Source organism: Gobius niger, assembly GCF_951799975.1.
Source record: "Gobius niger genome assembly, chromosome: 13".
Classification (NCBI taxonomy): domain Eukaryota; kingdom Metazoa; phylum Chordata; class Actinopteri; order Gobiiformes; family Gobiidae; genus Gobius; species Gobius niger.
Genome location: NC_136864.1, coordinates 27,471,699 through 27,490,053, shown reverse-complemented (window position 1 = coordinate 27,490,053; position 18,355 = coordinate 27,471,699). Strand labels below are relative to the sequence as shown.

At 41.0% G+C, this 18,355-nt stretch overlaps 1 protein-coding gene and 1 long non-coding RNA gene across 3 annotated transcripts in view; one reads left to right on the top strand and one right to left on the bottom strand.

Annotated features, from left to right (window-relative positions):
* LOC306973283 overlaps positions 1 to 18,355 on the top strand; it is a 245,424-nt gene that overhangs the window by 203,098 nt on the left and 23,971 nt on the right. The gene's annotated exons all lie outside the window — the stretch shown is intronic.
* Positions 4,022 to 17,755, bottom strand: mtf2 (metal response element binding transcription factor 2). 2 transcript variants are annotated; one of them, XM_079570144.1, is made up of 15 exons: positions 17,504 to 17,755; positions 13,122 to 13,284; positions 12,971 to 13,052; positions 11,796 to 11,906; positions 11,621 to 11,709; positions 10,690 to 10,862; positions 9,383 to 9,478; positions 9,233 to 9,301; positions 8,997 to 9,120; positions 7,405 to 7,472; positions 7,141 to 7,311; positions 6,459 to 6,579; positions 6,327 to 6,379; positions 6,133 to 6,228; positions 4,022 to 4,782 (listed from the first exon to the last, which is right to left on the bottom strand). In XM_079570144.1, the coding sequence occupies exons 1-15, from the start codon at positions 17,506 to 17,508 to the stop codon at positions 4,395 to 4,397; spliced, it is 1,809 nt and encodes a 602-aa protein (XP_079426270.1). In that variant the 5' UTR covers positions 17,509 to 17,755; the 3' UTR covers positions 4,022 to 4,394. The 2 variants fall into 2 exon arrangements, with proteins under 2 accessions (XP_079426270.1, XP_079426269.1); XM_079570143.1 differs by having other exon boundaries at positions 4,023 to 4,782; positions 12,965 to 13,052.

The following is an 18,355-nucleotide window of genomic DNA, read 5'->3' as shown; positions in this document are numbered from 1 at the left end:
AAAACCTCAATACCTTCATCATGCAGGACCTGCTGACACACTCTTGCCACATGTGGCCTGGCATTATCAGGCATCAGAAGGAACCCAGGGCCCACAGCACCAGCATATGGTCTTACAATAGGTCTGAGGATCTCATCCCGGTCCCCAATGCCAGTCAGGGAACCTCTGGCTCGCACATGGAGGGCTGTGCGGCCCTCCAATGAAATGCCTCCCCAGACCATCACTGACCCACCACCAAACCGGTCATGCTGGATGATGTTGCAGCAGCAGAACGTTCTCCAGGGCGTCTCCAGACTCTGTCACGTCTGTCACATGTGCTCAGGGTGAACCTGCTCTCATCCGTGAAGAGCACAGGGCACCATTGGCCAATCTGCCAATCGCTGAGTTCTCGGGCAAATGCCAATCGGGCTGCACGGTGTTGGGCAGTAAGCACCGGCCCAACTTGTGGACGTCGGGCCCTCATACCCCCCTCATGGAGTCGGTTTCTGACCGTTTGAGGACCAACATGCACATTTGTGGCCCTCTGGAGGTCATTTTGTAGGGCTCGGGCAGTGCTTCTCCTGTTTCTCCGTGCACAAATGAGCAGATATCGGTCCTGCTGCTGGGTTGTTGACCTCGGTCGCCCCCCCAGGTCTCCTGGTGTACTGGCCTGTCTCCTGGTATCTCCTCCATGCTCTGGACACTGCGCTGGGAGACACAGCAAACCTTCTTGCCACAGCACGAATGGATGTGCCATTTTGGATGAGCATCACTCCCTGAGCGACTTCTGTGGGTTGTAGATGCTCCTCATGATGCCTCTAGTGGTGAGAACACTGGACACATGCAAAAGTGTTCCAAAAATACGGTACAAAGGATGAAGACAGGAAAATGGTCTGTGGTCACCACCTGCAAAACCATTCCTCTTTTGGAGTGATCTTGCTAATTGCCTCTCATTTCCACCTGTTGTCTGTTTAATTTCCACAACACCAAGTGAAACTGATTCACAATAAGCGTGGCTTCCTAACTGGACAGTCTGATATCCCAGAAATTTGACTGACTTGGAGTTACATTGTGTTTTTTGAGTGTGCCCTAAGATTTTGTGAGCAGTGTATAAAAGGTTATTTGGGGGGACTGAAAATAAATAAATAAATAAAAAAGACAAAAGAGCAAGTCAAATGCAACAAAATATGTGATGGAAACTCAACTAAAAAGTGACAACTAAAAACGATGAAAAAAAAAACCCTCAAAGGTGAAGACAACATGGCAACAACGCAAGGAAAAAGATCAGTTTAGGTCAGTTTTGTTGGTCTGCTTTCAAATGAGGCCAATAGGCTGTAAGCTCCAGTCGAGTAGATTTGGTTAAAGCCGAACTGGAGACAAGGTGGGGTTTAAGAGGTTAAAGCCACATTGCAGAACATTCCAGACACTGATTTAGGGCTGAATGATAGGGACAATATTTCATGTCTCAATATTAAAAAGATATCTCGATACGATATAACTATGGGTTCAGTGAAAACCAAGTACTTTTCAAAAAAATAAAAACATAACACAAAAGAGTGCAGTTTTATTGATGAAAATCTATATTGCTTTTTTGATCTTATGTTTTGAATGTTCATATCTTGATATCGATAAGATAACGATATATCTTTCAGCCCTACACTGATTTTACATTTAGCTCAGCAACTGAGCTGTTGTAAAACATTACGTGGTACAGGGAGGATCGCTGTTATTGTTTCCTCAATTTTCACCGGATGTTTTGGTGAATGGTGGGCAAACAGCTGATTTTTCTAGGCGTGAAGAGCTGTTTATTTAAATCACAGGTCTTTTTACAGAAGCAATGCTCTGTTTGTGAACATTGTTTTGACCCATCATAGAACTATCATCGATTCAATACATTTGCGTTGCCCACCAGAGACTCGGACGGGACGATACGGCGATCCCCCTTATATGCTTTTTTTGGCATTGGGTTTCAAACAAATGAATATGCTATTAGGAAACATTCCAATTCTCAAAAACATTACACAAAGCTTTTTGTCAATTGAAAATATGTATTCTTTAGAAAACAGGTTCAAAAATAACATGTCATCTCCACAGCGATGTACAGATGCAAATAGAAGCTTGTAACAAAAATTGCATGAATGATTCTTTGGCTTGATAATAGCCTTATGGAGCCAGTCGCTGAACAAATAAAAATAGATAACACTGGCGGAAAACAGAGGGAAGCCTAAAATATGGACTTCACTTGATCTAAATGAAAACCAACACTTTAGTTAGGCTGATTACCTCCACAAAAGAGTTCAAATTAATACAAAAGTACAAGCACAACAAACCGCAAGAAATAAATGTGGACATAATACTATATTTTGATCAAGCTGTAACACTTAGTTTGACGTTAGGGCTGCAGAGTTTATTGCAAAACTATCATCGAAATAACGCTGCAATTACACAGATTTACACATTTTGGCGAACAGAGCCGGACGCCAAAAACAAATGGTAACTTAAAAATGTGAAAAAGTTTAGTTTTAGGCATAGTTTTTTGTTATTTCCATTTTATTGTTTTGACACGATTTGGTGAAAGAACAAACTGCTTGCTCCTTAGATTAGATGAAAGTAGACTGCAAACGAAGAATGGACTGACTATAGCCTCCCTCTCCCTGAAGCTGTAAGGAAATGGCAGCAGGCTCCGGAAGCTTTCGATTGAAACTTACTGTCCCTCCATGTCATGATCGAACACAGGCTCGTCATTCAGACCTCCACGTATTTGTCAAAACACTCGCAACATCGTCCTCATTTTTTTTGTTTTTCTATTTCTATCTTCGCTCTTATCTAAATAATGGGGCTGGCGCCAAACACCCAACCAAATTGCTAGCATGAACGAGCTTCAGTTAGCCCGTGCTAAACTCTAGGAGGGAAGCCACCCACACTTAGTCCATTCTTGACAGTCTATGAAACATACGGAGTTGAAATGATTGAGTAAAAAATCACAAAAACATAATTGGAACGGTTATAAAATACCACAAGGTTTCATCAGAGAGAGCATCCCAATTTGAAGTCATTACAACGGCACCTTTTTAAATGGAAGTGAAGCTTTTTTGTTTTCAGGTCACAGGATATTGATAATAGTTATATATAAATTCAATAAGCATTTGAAGCTGGTGTTTTGAGCATATTTGGTGTTTTTTTTTCTTTTTTTTTTAGAGTTACAGCAGCACAATTTTGGATAAATATTTAAGTATAATGAAATCAATATATTACACTTAACACAATTGAAACGTGTCCGGGAGTAGTAACATTTGAGAGAACGCTGGAAAAAGAAATGACCTAAACTAATACACAAATCAAAAAATGCAGGGCTATCCGTTTTCATCCAGAAGGTATTTTGTTGTTTATAACAAATGGATATCGTTCTGCTTGAATATCTAGTCTTTGCAATTTACTATAAGCAACCACTCAACAAAAAGTTCGATTCGGCAGCCCTAATTAAATTTATGTTGAAAACAAAATTTGATTTGAGTATTATGGGTTCAAACTCTGCACTTGAGGATAATTGACTCGAGTTTCCTCCATTTATCACGGCGTACAAAATGTCATCTTTGTTGGCTTCGGAAGCGAGAACTTTGAACTGGGATACAAGCTACTGCCTTGTTTCAAAGCTAAATATTAGGTGCAAGCGCTCCCTAAATAAAAGAAAAGGATATAATTATAAATGTAGAACTCTATATAAAATAAACATTTGCAGCAGCACAGCTTTTTTTTTTCTTTTTTTTTGCTCCACAACAATCGCAATGGCAGAGACAAAATCTAGCATCACAAAACAACGGTGGGGCAATTGAAATGCTCGGACAGCGGGTTCAGGAAGTTACTCGGACCCTAACATTTATGCTTGTGTCACGGTGAATACAGATTATTTTTATTTCTGTAAACTTAAAACAATATTCAGGCTTATATAGAGGGTTCTATATAAAGGATTGAAAATCACCACAGAACTAAACCGTTATGTATGAAGCCACTATGATTGAGAGTAGTGGGATGGATCTGTATTTGTTGTAGGATTAATTACTTGCAATTTGAAATTTTTGTTCACCAATGTCATTCCTTCATACTGAAGCTACTGTAAATGTATTGTGACAAAGCCTCCTCTTTAAAAAGACAAACAGTGCAGATGACGACTTGGAAAACTGTTCTATACATTTTTTTCATCAATAGAAGATGATTTAATATTAATGAAAAAAAGAATTAAAAGACCAAAAACTTTCTGAACCCACTGTATGTCACTGTATGTTAAGCTGTCCCAAAGGCAAGTAGTGGCCCACAAAGCAAAACTCCTGACTCAATTGTCCAAGGCGAGCTTCTTAACCGCTTGTATTCCTTAACACAGGCACGAGAGCGCCGCTGCGTCGCTGTCGAAACAGTCTCTACGAAGCGGTGACTCCTTCCCACTCCACCAGGTACTGCACCTTCCCGTCCATGGTGACGCGGCGGGCCAGCACTTTGTACTTCTCCCCACAGGCCAGGCGCCCCGCCGGGCCGAAGTAGCTGCTGATGGAGCTGCGGAGGTGGGAGAGCTGGCTGTTGGGGTCCATGCCGTGGATTATGTCCGTGGAGGGGAGGCCGTGCCGCGGGATGAACAGCTCTGCGGCGGTGGCCGGGGGGTCCACCTCGCTGCTGCTGGGGGGAGGCGGGATCTCCGGGTTAGGGGGCGGGACGCTTCTCCTGGGACGTCCTCGCTTTCGTTTTAACGGAGGAGAGCTAAGGGGGGTGACGCTGCTGGCTGCGGGGCGCGTCCTGTTGGAGCTACAGAGGCTGCAAGGGAATAAAGGGAAGGAGTGAAATTAAGAGGAAAAATAAAATGTACTTCAGTTTTAAGGAAGTTTCAAGTTTCTATTTTAAACTTTTGCTTAATTTTACTTTACTGCCAAACAAATAAGGCACTTTATGCATAAAAATGGCCAAAATTGTCTTTATTTTCGACAAAACGTTACTAATGAATTGAACCAGAAAGACTTTATGGTTATATTTTGTTGGAATTTTCATTACAGAGACTTGCTCAGAGGGGATTGTGGATGTTTAGTGTTTGAATAAGCTAGAAGTTAGTGCAAAAACATTTTTTTCCGCTCAGGTGCATTATGTAACTTTTTATCTGGAGAAAAAGAAGTTATTTCTGCGTATTTGACCTTGTAGTGACCAAGTGGCTGTATGAGTGAACAATATGGCACCTTTACTTTCCATCACAGTGGTCTCTTGGACGCCCCCGGATCAATTGTTTGGAAGGTTTTCACTGCTTGTAGGTTCTCTCACCAGAAAACCTACAAAACAGTGGATCCTGGAGCGTTGTAAAGACCACCGTGATGGAAAGTAAAGATGCCATGCTGTTTACTCAGACAGCCGCTGGGTCACTACAAGGTCAAATCAGGCTGTTCAAAAGATCCCTTCCCCCCCTTCGGCGTCCTCACAGTAAAGTGAAGATATTACTGCGCAAATTTCGAACTACTCCTGGTATTATTACGCCTTACAATATAGTTCCCCCTTTTATCTGCTTAGAAAATCCACATTGTTAAATTTTATGTAATTATACTTTGTAGTGGAACACTTCACGTAACCATATTTAAATAGGGAAAACGTGGAAGAGCTTGGTAGCTTCTATCTTGACCTGTTTTGGAGCTATAGAGGAGAGAGGGAGAGGCTAAATGCTAACGCCGTCTGCGCTGTGTTTACGTGACTGAAGGACCAGACATGCACAAATGAACTCGTCAAAGCTGAGGTAAGAACATATCTCGGTGTGTAAAAATGGTGGCCTATTCCTTTAAGGGAGAAAAAACAAATAATAATTATGTTTTCACCTGCCCGGACATCATATCATATTACATTAATGCAACGTATACAATTTATATACAAACGTGTGATTTTGATTTGATTACAATTCATTTATATTGGCATTCTGACACCAAGGAAAAACAAAAGGAGTGAAGTGGATGCAGAGTAAGACTAAACTACTCGCGACAGAAACCAGTGTTTCTCATGCAGGCTTTGTTACATTTTGAGACAACATGTTTTATGTTCCTTTGAATTAGTTCTGGTTTAGCCATATTTAAGTCTGGTTCAAGTTTAGTCCTGGTCTTGTTAACAGCATTTCGACCCGTGCTTAAAACCTACCTCGACGGTCTTGAAATGCTAGTTGAGGTAGTTTCTGAGGTGCTCAAGGCTCCTATAGATTCTACGTCTGAGGTTCGACACAGAGGCCTGTCACTCCTGGTGCACACAGATCAAACCCAGTTAGAACATGGAAAACAATGAAGCGAACACCAAAGTTAGTGACATTTCAGGGGGAAAAAAACAGTCTCACTTACTTGATAGCAGGGAATCGATCCCTGGAGTGGGCCTCTAAAGGCTTCCTCATTTCCTGTGGAATGACATGAGCAGGATTAGAGCATTGTTTCCGTGCGTGTGCTGGAGGCTGTGGACAGTGGCCGTGAACGCACCTGGGACAAGTGTGCGCTGGAGCGCTGGGGCCGGGGCTCCAGAGAGCGGCTCTCCTGCTTCCTCTTTTTCTTCTTTTTCTTTTTCTTCTTCTCTGTGCCGTTGGTTAACAAGTGGAAGTTTCTACAACAACAAAAACAGGTTAAATTTAGCGAGGGTTCACAAAATATTGCACGTGTGCAGCATGTAACGGACGCATTGAGCAGACGTGATAGTAATGGGAGAGTTCTGCTGGCAGCTCTTTTTAAGGGGGGGACGTTCCTTAACCAGACATTTAGATTCACTGTATCAAAGCCACATTTCTTTTCCCCTGTACTTTATCCTTACATCAAATCAGGCAAAACCTACACAGTTAGTCAAAATAAAAAATAAAACCGCTAAAACTAAATATACTGTATGTACAGTATGATGAAAAAAAAAAAAAAAAACATATTCCCCTTTTTGTCTGCTGCCACTGCACAAGTACAGCCACTGGCGACGATTCAAAGATCACTCAAAGATGCGCTAGCGGCTTGAAATACACAGCTGCAAGTATGTTTTTGATGAGAGAACATGCTAACATGATAAGAAGTTCTAAAGAGTCCATCTTGCTTAATTCTCGTCCTTAAAAAACAAAAGGCAATAATTTACAAAACTAAATCAGGGCTAAAAAAAACAGCATCCTATCGTTGCCGTGGGACAGACCTGGAGTTGGACAGGGTCTTGGTGGACTTGCAGCCCTTGATGGTGATTTCGTGCGAGGCCTCCTCCATCATGCGGCCGGGGGGCTCGTCGGCGTTGGGCGGGGCCGGGGGGAAGCGGAACCTCAGGCCGTACAAGTGCTTCTTTTTCTTCACCTCTTTCCCGGACATGAACCTGCTCGTAATGCAGATCATCAGGGAGAGGTCAGGGAGAGGTCAGGGAGCAAACGGAGAGGAGCCCACTCGAGATAAAAGGGAATAGACTTACATGCTGTGGTTGTTGGTGAGAGCCTCCAGGACGTACTCGAAGCGCTCGGATGTGGGAGTATCAGCGAACTGCAAACAGGAGCGCATGTGATTAGGCTGAACTCTTCAACAAACTTCTCCACCCCTGATTATGTTGAGCATTTTTCAGAAAACATGGCCCTCATTTGCCACTTCGGTAAGCAGTGACACCTGCAGCAGCCGATGTTTAGTGCAAACTTTCTGAATCTGAAATTGTAACAGGAACTTGGGGGTTAAGTGAAGGAAGGTAAACACACTGTACCCCCGAGGGAGAAGACGCGCTAAACCGTCAAGCTAGACCGAAGCATTCAAAATACAACAGTAAACTGTGCAAAGCTAAACTTCTGTATCACGGCAGCACGAGCACCTGAAACACAAGTCCCAGGAGCCGCCATTCCTACATTTGCTGCTTTAGTGCTTACAAGTCAGTGTTTGGGGTTATAGTATGCTCAAATACCAATGCTACTCTTCATATATAACACGGTTATTGTGAAATAAGTCGTTAATGTTGCTGATCTTAACAAAATCCCAAGGTGATAAATTTCCTAAATCATCCAGCAGGCATATGTTTGTGTGTACAATGTGAAATATAAGTCTCTTAAATACCTTTAAGACCTGGAATTGAACATCTAAGACGATGTAATACACCTGATGCACTTTCGTTGTAACTTTTGCTAGCCTTGCCGCGAGATGCTAAAGCAGCCAAAACACACTGACTCCAAGTGAATCATGTTGAAAAAAGGTGACGACAACTGTGGCTAACAGTGTCAGCCGGAGACCTGCTTGTCAACAGCCATTTGCAAAACATTTTCAATATTAAGTCATTATCACACATGACAGTGAAAAGAGAAGCTCACATGTTTCAAAGGTAAGACTTAAAGGGATATTTCAGGTTTTTTGACATAGGGCCTCATTTCCTAGTTATCCAGAGTGTGCCGATTTCTGGAGTTTTTTTTTTTTTGTAATTCATGCAGTTCTTACATTTGAAGAGTTTCGTGGTGCTAGGCTAGTGCAAGGTTAGCGCATTTCTATGGCATCAGCTAGCCTGCATTAAAAACAGTCTTACGCACTCCACAAATCACACCAGACTAACCATATAAATGTCTGTGTCGATAGAATAATTTTTGGAATATAACCGACCTTGCATCACGTGAATGATCGCATTTTGAGGGACTATTTTCTAGCAGATCACTGCATAGCTTATACAACAATGAAGCTGATGCTGCTGAAATATAAGTTCTTTTAAATGCAAAATGGTTAAAATGATTCTATGGACAGACATTTATATGGTTAGTCAGGCGCTCTGTGGAGCGGGTCAGACTGTTTTTAATGCAGGCTAGCTGATAGCGTAGAAATGCGTGAGCCTTTCATTAGCCTAGCGCCACGAAACTCTTCAAACATAAGAACTGCATGAATTACAAAAAAATATATCTCCAGAAATCAGCAACACTCTGGATAACTAGGAAATGAGGCCCTATGTCAAAAATCCTGAAATATCCCTTTAACCCCCCGACAGTGCTCGTGACCTCTGGGAGCCCCCACTCCTCGCCTGACTGGTGTAACATGTGGACTTGCCTCTCCGAGCTGCAGCAGATCCCAGTGGTCATTGATATAAACCATCAGGTCCAACTCGGAGTCGAAATACTTCTTTTTGTGGATGACGCTGAGGTTGTACAGGCTGAGGTGAGTCACGTCCTCCCTGCGGCGAAACACAGAGAAACATACGCTCAGGTTTTTGGGTTTTAAAGCGACAGAGACTGTATGGCGTTTATATAAACAAACACAAGCGTGATTATTTTGATTCGGTTTACCATGTCAGAGGCAGCCGTGTGAGGTATTCAGGTCCACGGTTACACACAGAGCACACAAACAGATAAAACCTGCAATGGAGAGAAAACATGAACGCCGCTGGTTTCGTGATGAAGTAAAGATTCCCCTGTAAATCCTTTAAAAAGCCTCACCGGTCTCCGTACAGCATGGGCATTTGTAAACTGTGGAGACAGGCCTCGTGGAACCACTGCTGACACCGGCTGCACTGCATCATCTTCAGGTACCAGCTGCAAAGACACACAATGAGGAGCAAAGGTTAACATTTAGCAGTTAGCTTAGGGCAATGTTGGGAAAGCAGGACGGTACAACTCCCTGCTCAAGGCTTTTTTAGTAGAGCTGCACAATATATCGCAAAAAATATCTTATTGTGATATTAGGCGGCGCAATATCCGTATCGCGAGAAACCACAATATATCGCAACATCACTTCAGTCTTCATCGGACGGAGATCGACGCGCTTTTATTTGCTAAAATGCACTGAATTGTAAGTGATCTACTTAAAAGTTTTAGTTAAACTAACATTTTATAATAACCAGACTTAATTTAGCATTAATAAATGATGAATTAACACTTAAAGCAGTAATAAGTAACTCTTGCCCCTAGAGGCCATAAGCGCAACTGCAGGTGTCGTAGCAAGTTATGATTTTTTAACTTATTAATTGTCTTGGAGAGTAAATACGACGCTGACAGGAAAGGCGAAGGGAGAGAGGGTTACTGTGCATCCAATAATACAATGGAAATATTTTTTTTCACTCAAACTTGGCTGTAAATACTGTTTAAAGTGACGTTAGCCCGCAGTTAGCTTTGCCCGTTCGCATGTTAGCTTCTTCTTCGTGATTCCATTAGTGTGTATTGGTGGCTCCGGTCCGGTGGCAGTCAAGTTGCAATCATGGTTTTTCATCTCCAGGGGGAGATGAAAAACCCTCCAATCATCCCATAAACACTTGTATTACCCCCACAAGGACTACGAAAAGGATTTATTTTTATTTAACAAATTACTTAGTACTGCTTTAAGACTTAATAACTACTTAACTACGCCAGTTAATGTCTAACTCATAATGAACAGTTCACAAACTAAACTTATTCATTGTCAAGTAGTTATTAAGTGTTAGTCACATTTAACTAGTGAAATGTTCATGATGAATTAAGTGTAAACTCATCATTTACTAAGGCTAAATAAAGTGTAACCAACATTTCCTAATTTAGTCTTGTTGTGGTGCTGTTGTGTCTTTTTAAGTCTTGTTTTGACACAAATTGAGGAATAACTACAATTACTACAACATATAATTTATGTTTAACTAGAAAGGAACATATTGTGTTGAAATGGTTTTGTGAAATATCGCAATATCGGTAGTTACTTCAATATCGTGCAGCCCTACTTGATGGTGAAAAACATCTCCGCTGCACTAACACATGAGCCTATTGAGCGCAGCACTCACTCTCCGGGCCCCCCGCAGTAGCAGTAGCACTGCTGCATGTTGGTCTTGTGGCCCGGGTCCCACACCAGCTCATTGGGGTCGTAAGGGAACGATAAATGCAGCCCGGAGTTATCCATCTCCACAGGCTCGGGGTCGTGGTAACGCGTGGGGATTCTCCGGTGCGAGCTCGCCCTCTGCAAAACAACAAGAAGAAACATCTGACTTACTTTGTGTGCGGTATGGCAGAATTTATATGAAAATGACATTTCGTTTGCAGGTCCTTGAATGATAGCAGGCTCATTCCAGTTGACTTGACCAAACTGGTTCTGATTCTTTTCATGGTCAAACCCTCTCCTGTGCATGTTAGCATGTTAGCGGGTACACAACTTATTATTTTGCTCTGCAGCTCTGGTCGCTGGCGTTTGGTACAACTGCATATAATTGTATTTGCACAAGAACAGCTATTTAAAAGGTCCTTCATTAGGCTTTGTTTAGACTTTTACAAGTACTTAATGACCCTTTGTCTTATTTATTCATAGTAAATTGAAATAACAAGTGTTTTGAATGGACTAATAAAAAGCTGTTATGCTTTAGGCCAGCAGAGTGCGCACCTCCTCCTTTTGTGCAACAGCCACCAGCAAAGCAAAGAATACAAAACCCCTGTGTGTCTGCAAACATGGTAATCAGAGTAAAGACTGTACAACACGAAGAAACATCATGAAAATGCCCCCACTCCGACATATGCATGGTCGCCTAACTACAGGAATATCAAGGCTAAGAGGTCAAAAGTAGTCATAAAAGCCCAGTAAAAGCATAATTAACTATGACCCACCCACAAGACTACAATGGGCATCATCACACACTGCAGGTCAGCAGGAGCTCCCCTGTTGTTATTGTGCAAGGACAGAACAGGCTTTTAAGCACCATGACTGCTGGTATCTAAAGTCAATACCTTGGATAAGCACTCCGAGCAAAGCCACTTGGCGTCAGAGTCGATGACAGCAGCATCGATGATGGGAGTGTGGCAGAGTTGGTGGTAACCTAAGAGACGGAGCAGGACCTTATTAAATACAAGTTATTGATGACAGAGGTTAAAAGTGCAGCTGAAGAGCAGGACTGCAAAGCACCTTGTCCGCACTGGTCACAGATGACGATCTCATTGGGCTCGTCGGACGTTTCGTCCTGACAAATGGAGCAAACAATGTCCTCGTCCTCTTCGTCCTCATCATCTTCATCACCTTAAAATCAGACAAAACACATTATAAACTGATGATGCTGCCTGTAAAGCTGGTTCTACTAAAGTGATATATTCAGGCACGCACAATACACAATTTCTACAGACAATGACAAGAGTAGACGGAAAATTAAGCATATAGGACAAATGTATGCACAAGTCAGTAGATTAGTGCCATTATAGCGCTGCCCAAACATTAAAATATGATTTGAAGAATATTTTAAATGTATAAGATAATAGTGATAAAAGGACATTGAACATTGAAATTGCAAAATGGCACCAAAGAGTCTTTATTAGACTCAACAAACAAAACAAATAGTGAGGTGTTGATTTGATTAACGATATAATGAGATCTCAATGATTTGTACTTTAATTACAAATGTCCAGTAGAACTAATCAAAAGCTGATCAGCGATGTAATGCAGCAGAGTTTACTGCAAATACTTGCACTTGTGCTGCAGAATGGGTTTAAATATAATCATTAAAAAATACAATTTGTAAATTGAGATTATTTTTCGGGGTCCAGATGTGGCCTGGGGGCGCATCTTTGGCATCCCTCATTTAGACAGTAGGACACAAATATCACCGTTTACCGACTGAAACCTGTAATATAATTAAAACAACACTGCTGTTGTTTGTGTGTGTATTGTTCAACCAACAGTTAACTGCCAACTGCAATATCCAGCAGATAAGACTAAGCTGGGTGTGGACAGTGAAAGAGCTAAGGAATACTGACAAGCACCAACATTACCAAAAATTGGTTTACATACAAAATGACACACATTAAGGATGTAACGATTCATTAAAAATCAATTTAACGTCAATCGAAAAAATAAAAGAACGGCTACAGTTTGATAAAAAGACAAAAATGCAGATATTAAAATAGATTGTTATAAAATTAGTTGTTTTCATTGAGAAAAAATAAAAAAGAATAAAACAAAATTGAAATCGGAAACTTAAAATCAAAAATCTAATGGAATCGGGCCTTGAGTGCATTGTTACATCCCTAATATACATTGGAATACAACGTTTTCGTGGATAAAGTTTAGTGAAGAATACATACCCATACCTGTCTGGATGTCTTTCCAGAGAACCCAGGACTTGGAGCGGTCTTCAAACACCACAAAGCACCGCTGCTTTTCATGGTCAATCTGAAGGTGGAAAAGACACAATTATTATGTTTCTGACCATCCTGGTGCTGTTTCGCTCTGTGAACAAACCTTGGTGACAGTTCCCAGGTAGAAGAGTCCATCAGACCAGCGGGCGAGCACATCCTGCCCCTCGGAGAACCGGTAGGCCATGTGCTCATCTCCATACTCCGGAGGGGGCAGGGACAGGGGCGAGTGGGGATGGACGGCAAGGTGATCGACAACCCCGGAGTCTCTGCAAACGGCAACACGAACAAACACCGTTACAAAACGCAGCCAGAGCCGCGCTCAAGGCATTTTTCCTCTCTAGTAGACAGGAACAACAGGTGATTATGTTCGTAAGCTGCAGCCTCCGGCCGACATGCCAGACATACATGAGAGTAAATAATACACAATATCGAGTGGGGCTGCGGTCATTTGATGGAATTCATTAGGTAATAAATAATTCACACTACATGCTACCAGTGTTAATTTTGACAACATATTTTATTTTAGTCTTAGTCTTTTGACTAAAATGTAATTTAATTTTAGTCGAGATTTAGTCAAAAAAAGCTTTTCAATTTTAGTCTAGTTTTAGTCGACTAAAATTAAGACTAATTTAGTCGACTTATATTTATAATATTCATTATAATCATATTTAATCAATCGTGGTCCTCGACTTCATGGAGCTGCTCCACATGAATAAAGCTCAGAGCTGTTCATTTGGCAGTGAATTTAAATGATTTGAGGCTCTTTCAGACGGTCAATAGAAGTTTGGATGATTTTAGTCTCTCCCTTTCATTTTTATTTAGTCTTATTTTAGTCGACTAAAACATCTGGACATTTTAGTCATAGTTTTAGTCTCATGAGTAACTTTTAATTTAGTTTTAGTCCAATTTTAGTCGTGAAAAATATCACTTTGACTAAAATTAAGACTAAAAATTTTAGTCGACGAAATTAACACTGAGTCACACTCCACCTGTTGCCTTATTGTACATTAGCAAATCCACCAATTCCTATTGCTTTTGTACATGTCAATATCGAGTCCAGCTTCATTGTTTTTTTACTTGACTCTTTCATTTTTTACTATATATAAATTATGATTATTCTATTATTCTTAATAGTTTTAAAATAAAAAAAAGTCCCTCCATAAGGATTTATTATGTGAAAAGCTACTAAAGTGATGCTTCTAAATGGATTAGGTGCAATGTGAGCGGTGAGTCTATATCTCAAAACTTGTATTGCACATCTAATCGCAACCTGCGCATTAGTGTCAGACAATGTGGTAAAAAATGACATGTCCGTCAACAATTGAGTTTGGACAGGTGTTGAAAATTAGCACATGTGCTATAACACTTTAAACAATACATCTGGCTCGTCCAATAAATGTAATTGCGATGTCCATATTAAATAAATAAATGAAATGAAAAATGGATGGAGTGTAATAAATTCACTGTTGGAAAATCGCCATGTTTGTGGACACTGGTCAACCTTGTCCATGAACCCAGGCGGTGTTAACAAGCAACTGGTCACTGGTAATGATCAGAGTGGTCCGAGCTCAGATACGAGAAGAAGCGCTTGGGTCGGCATTAGGCTGCAACTAACGATTATTTTGGTATTCGATTAATCCACCGATTATTTTTACGATTAATCGATCAATTGCTTTTTTTTTTTAACATGGAGCTAAAGTGGCGCCGCTTGAGGACATGTTAATGGAGTAAACTTAAAGTAAACGTTTGTAGGAGGCTCTTTGTGCTAATGCTGCTTTGTGATTGGATGAGACACAGACAGATACTTATGAAATTTAAAATGTACAAAACACTGCAGACCCCAACTATAAAAACAAAGTACAAAATACATAATTGTCATGTCTTTTTTGCTCTATTTTCTACTGTGTTTACTAGAAAACGATTAATCGATTACTAAAATAGTTGACAACTATTTTAGTAATTGATTAGTTGTCGATTAATTGATTAGTTGTTTCAGGCCTAGTCGGCATGGTAGCGCTCGTGCTTCCCAGCTCGAACGTCCCGAGTTTGAGCCCCAGACGGAGTCTTTCTGTGTGGAGTTTGCAGGTTCCCCCCGTGTTACTCCAGTTTCCCCTACCATTAAGTAGGTTAATCCTTCAGCTAGGTGTTTCTGACTATTAGGCTGGCTCCACATCTGGAGATAGGTCCCCCACCACCGGCCGACGCCTGCTGCTCACGGCTGTACGAGTCAAATGCGGAAAATGAATTTCCCTACAGGGATCAATAAAGTATACCTTACCCTTCACTATAATGTTCTGTTCCATGTTTTGAATTATATCTGGTGTTAAGGAACGTTCATAAACGTTACATCAGAATCTTCGCTAACCGTCACAGCATTCGCAATTCTGTTAAACATACAACTTTTTTCAGCTGAGGAAAAATGCAAGTTACAAAACTGTATATAAAGTGGAACAACTCCCGTAAATACATCAAACACACTGCAGTGTTGAAATGTAACAACTGAGGTATTTCACCTTCTAAGACGGGGGTTGGCAAGTTTGTGTCTTGGAGGGCCGATTTTCATCCTCGTCAAATCACCAAGGGCCGAACCTCCCCAATGAAGCCCAAAGAACCATGTTATGCAAAAACATTATCATGTTTTTTTAAACCTCTTACCCCCCGAGAGCTAAGACCTACGAAAGAGATTGGAACTTTTCTGTTGCGCCGTTTTTTTGTCACATTTTTAAAGTGTTTTTGTAGGTTTGTTGTCCTGTTTTCTTGTCGCTTTTTTCTCACCCGTTTGTCATTTTGTCGTTATTGCTTTCTCGCATGTTTCACTCGCTATTTTGTTTGCATTTTGTTGTCGTCATGTTTTCATCTACATTCTCGACACCATTCTGATGCTTTTTTTTTTTTTTTTTTTTAAAGCTTTTAGATCTGGGTAAAGCCAAACTGGACAAAATGTGCTCAGTTCAGGCGGTCCAGGCGATTTTTGAATCCCAAAATGGACTATATATACCAGGGTTAATTTTGACAACATATTTTATTTTAGTCTTAGTCTTCTGACTAAAATGTAATTTAATTTTAGTCGAGTTTTAGTCGACTAAAAATGCATGTCAATTTAGTCGACTAACTTTAAGACTAATTTAGTCGACTTTGCATTTATAATATTCATTATAATCATATTTAATGTTGTTCCTCTGCTTCATGGAGCTGCTCCACATGAACAAAGCTCAGAGCTGATCCTTTAAAAGAGGATTTACATGATCTGAGGCTCTTTCAGACGGTCAATAGAAGTTTGGATGATTTTAGTCTCTCATTTTCATTTTTATTTAGTCTTATTTTAGTCGACTAAAATATCTGGACATTCTAGTCATAGTTTTAGTCTCATGAAAAACTTTAAATTTAGTTTTAGTCCAATTTTAGTCGTCGAAAATATCACTTTGACTAAAATTAAGACTAAATATTTTAGTCGACGAAATTAACACTGATATGTACATAGTCACATTTTGTATTTACATGGTACAGTTTTTACACAATAACCACCAAAGCATCTTCCCCCTCTCTCCCCGACTTTAGCAGGTATTTGATCTCTTATTTGTAATAATATTTATCAAATTCATCTTGGGGGCCAGAGGTTCAAGCTGGAGGGCCGGATTTGGCCCCCGGGCCTGACGTTGCCTACCCCTGTTCTAAGACCTCTATTAGTATATTATGGGAAAAGTCTGCTGCAAATCCCATAATGCTTTGCGACGTGACAACACAGACCTGAACTCTTTATTGTGATAGAGATAATGAGATATTTCAGTGTATTGCAATAAAAATAAATAAAAAAAAAAAATCCTAAGCAATTTTATTTTTTCATCAATTTGTGTCGAAACAAGACTAAAGAAAATATAAAATCACCAAGAAAAATAATGTTAAAATTAATTCTGCTGCTCAAGGAATATTATTCCTAATCTGAACTTTTGCACATTTGAAGTTGCCACATTTTTTCGGCTGCGTTCTTCAAAAGCAGTGACTCCGTGACGTCGCATTACAGAGTGATGAAGTGCACGTCCCCCGACATTGCGATAGCGATAATTGCGGGAAATATTGTGCAGCCCAAATGCGGGTCGTTTTCCTCTCATGGTGTAGACGCGGAACGTGATCATTCAGCATCATTTATAGAGTAATAAACGAACTATAAACGTAGGTTACGGTCAAATTAGCCATCCGGGATTTGACGTCGTGTTCTAGCTTGTCAAAAATGTTAATTAACCGGCTTTTACCAGTAAAGTAAAAGCACAAGGACCTTCAACAGGCAACACGTCCCATCTGCGCCTCACAGTCGGCACGAGCTCCCGCGTAACCGAGCGTCAACACCGCATGTGAGCGCATTTCCACCACGCAATTAAAGCTAATTTAGCAGCTTGGGGGGCTAGCATGGAAGTACAAGAGGCATAAAAAAACCCGGTGAGGAGGGACCCACACCCCCACCAGACAAAAAAAACATGACAACAATACCTCATTGGGTCCGCTCCGCGTCTTCAAACACTCGCTGAACAAAAGAATGGATAGGATTACGCGCGCTGAGTCCTCCCTGCGCTGCGGCGGAAACAGTTATCTCAAAAGTCCGTCTGAGAAACGTGTGGGGATCATGCTTTCATCAGAAAATAACAAACGGTTCATATTGGCCCTGTGCATTCGCCATTTTGGTTTCCCGCTGATGCACGGCGAGTGCATTCTGGGAAGCGCCGAAACCACTGCGGCTCGGTGCGTGCCATGGTGCGTGCGCTGCGGACACGGGCTTTTTCAAACATTTGAATTTGTTGGAGGGCGTAACGGAGGCGAACATGTACGCCCCTTAAAGAAGCTTAAGATGGATTTGATGCGATGTGAAAGCTTAAGTTTGCTATCACTTGTCTCTATGAAATGTGAGGAAATGTAGGCTAAATGAAACCCTTAAGTAGCAGCGCTGGCGAAGTTCATCTTCATTCAAATTATTTTAAAAATATATTTTTTTTTTAAATGAAATACTTATAAAGGTTGCAAAATGTTAAACTATCTCAAAATATACCACAGAAGGCTATGAATGAACAGCAGTGGCGGCTCCAACGCGCCCAATGCACAACCGGAAGTAGGCTATCATTTTCTGTTTTCAAAGTTGAGGATGAAAGAGCGCAACGTAGTACGAATGTAAATGGTAAATTTACATTTTCTCTATAGCATCGGTGGGTCGAGGGTTCGAATCCCAGCTCCTGCAGGTGCACACTGTCGTTGTGTCCTTGGGCAAGACACTTCATCCACCTTGGCTCCAACGTCTGGGTACATTGGCGTCTGAATGATAATAATAATAATAATGCATTGGTTTTATAC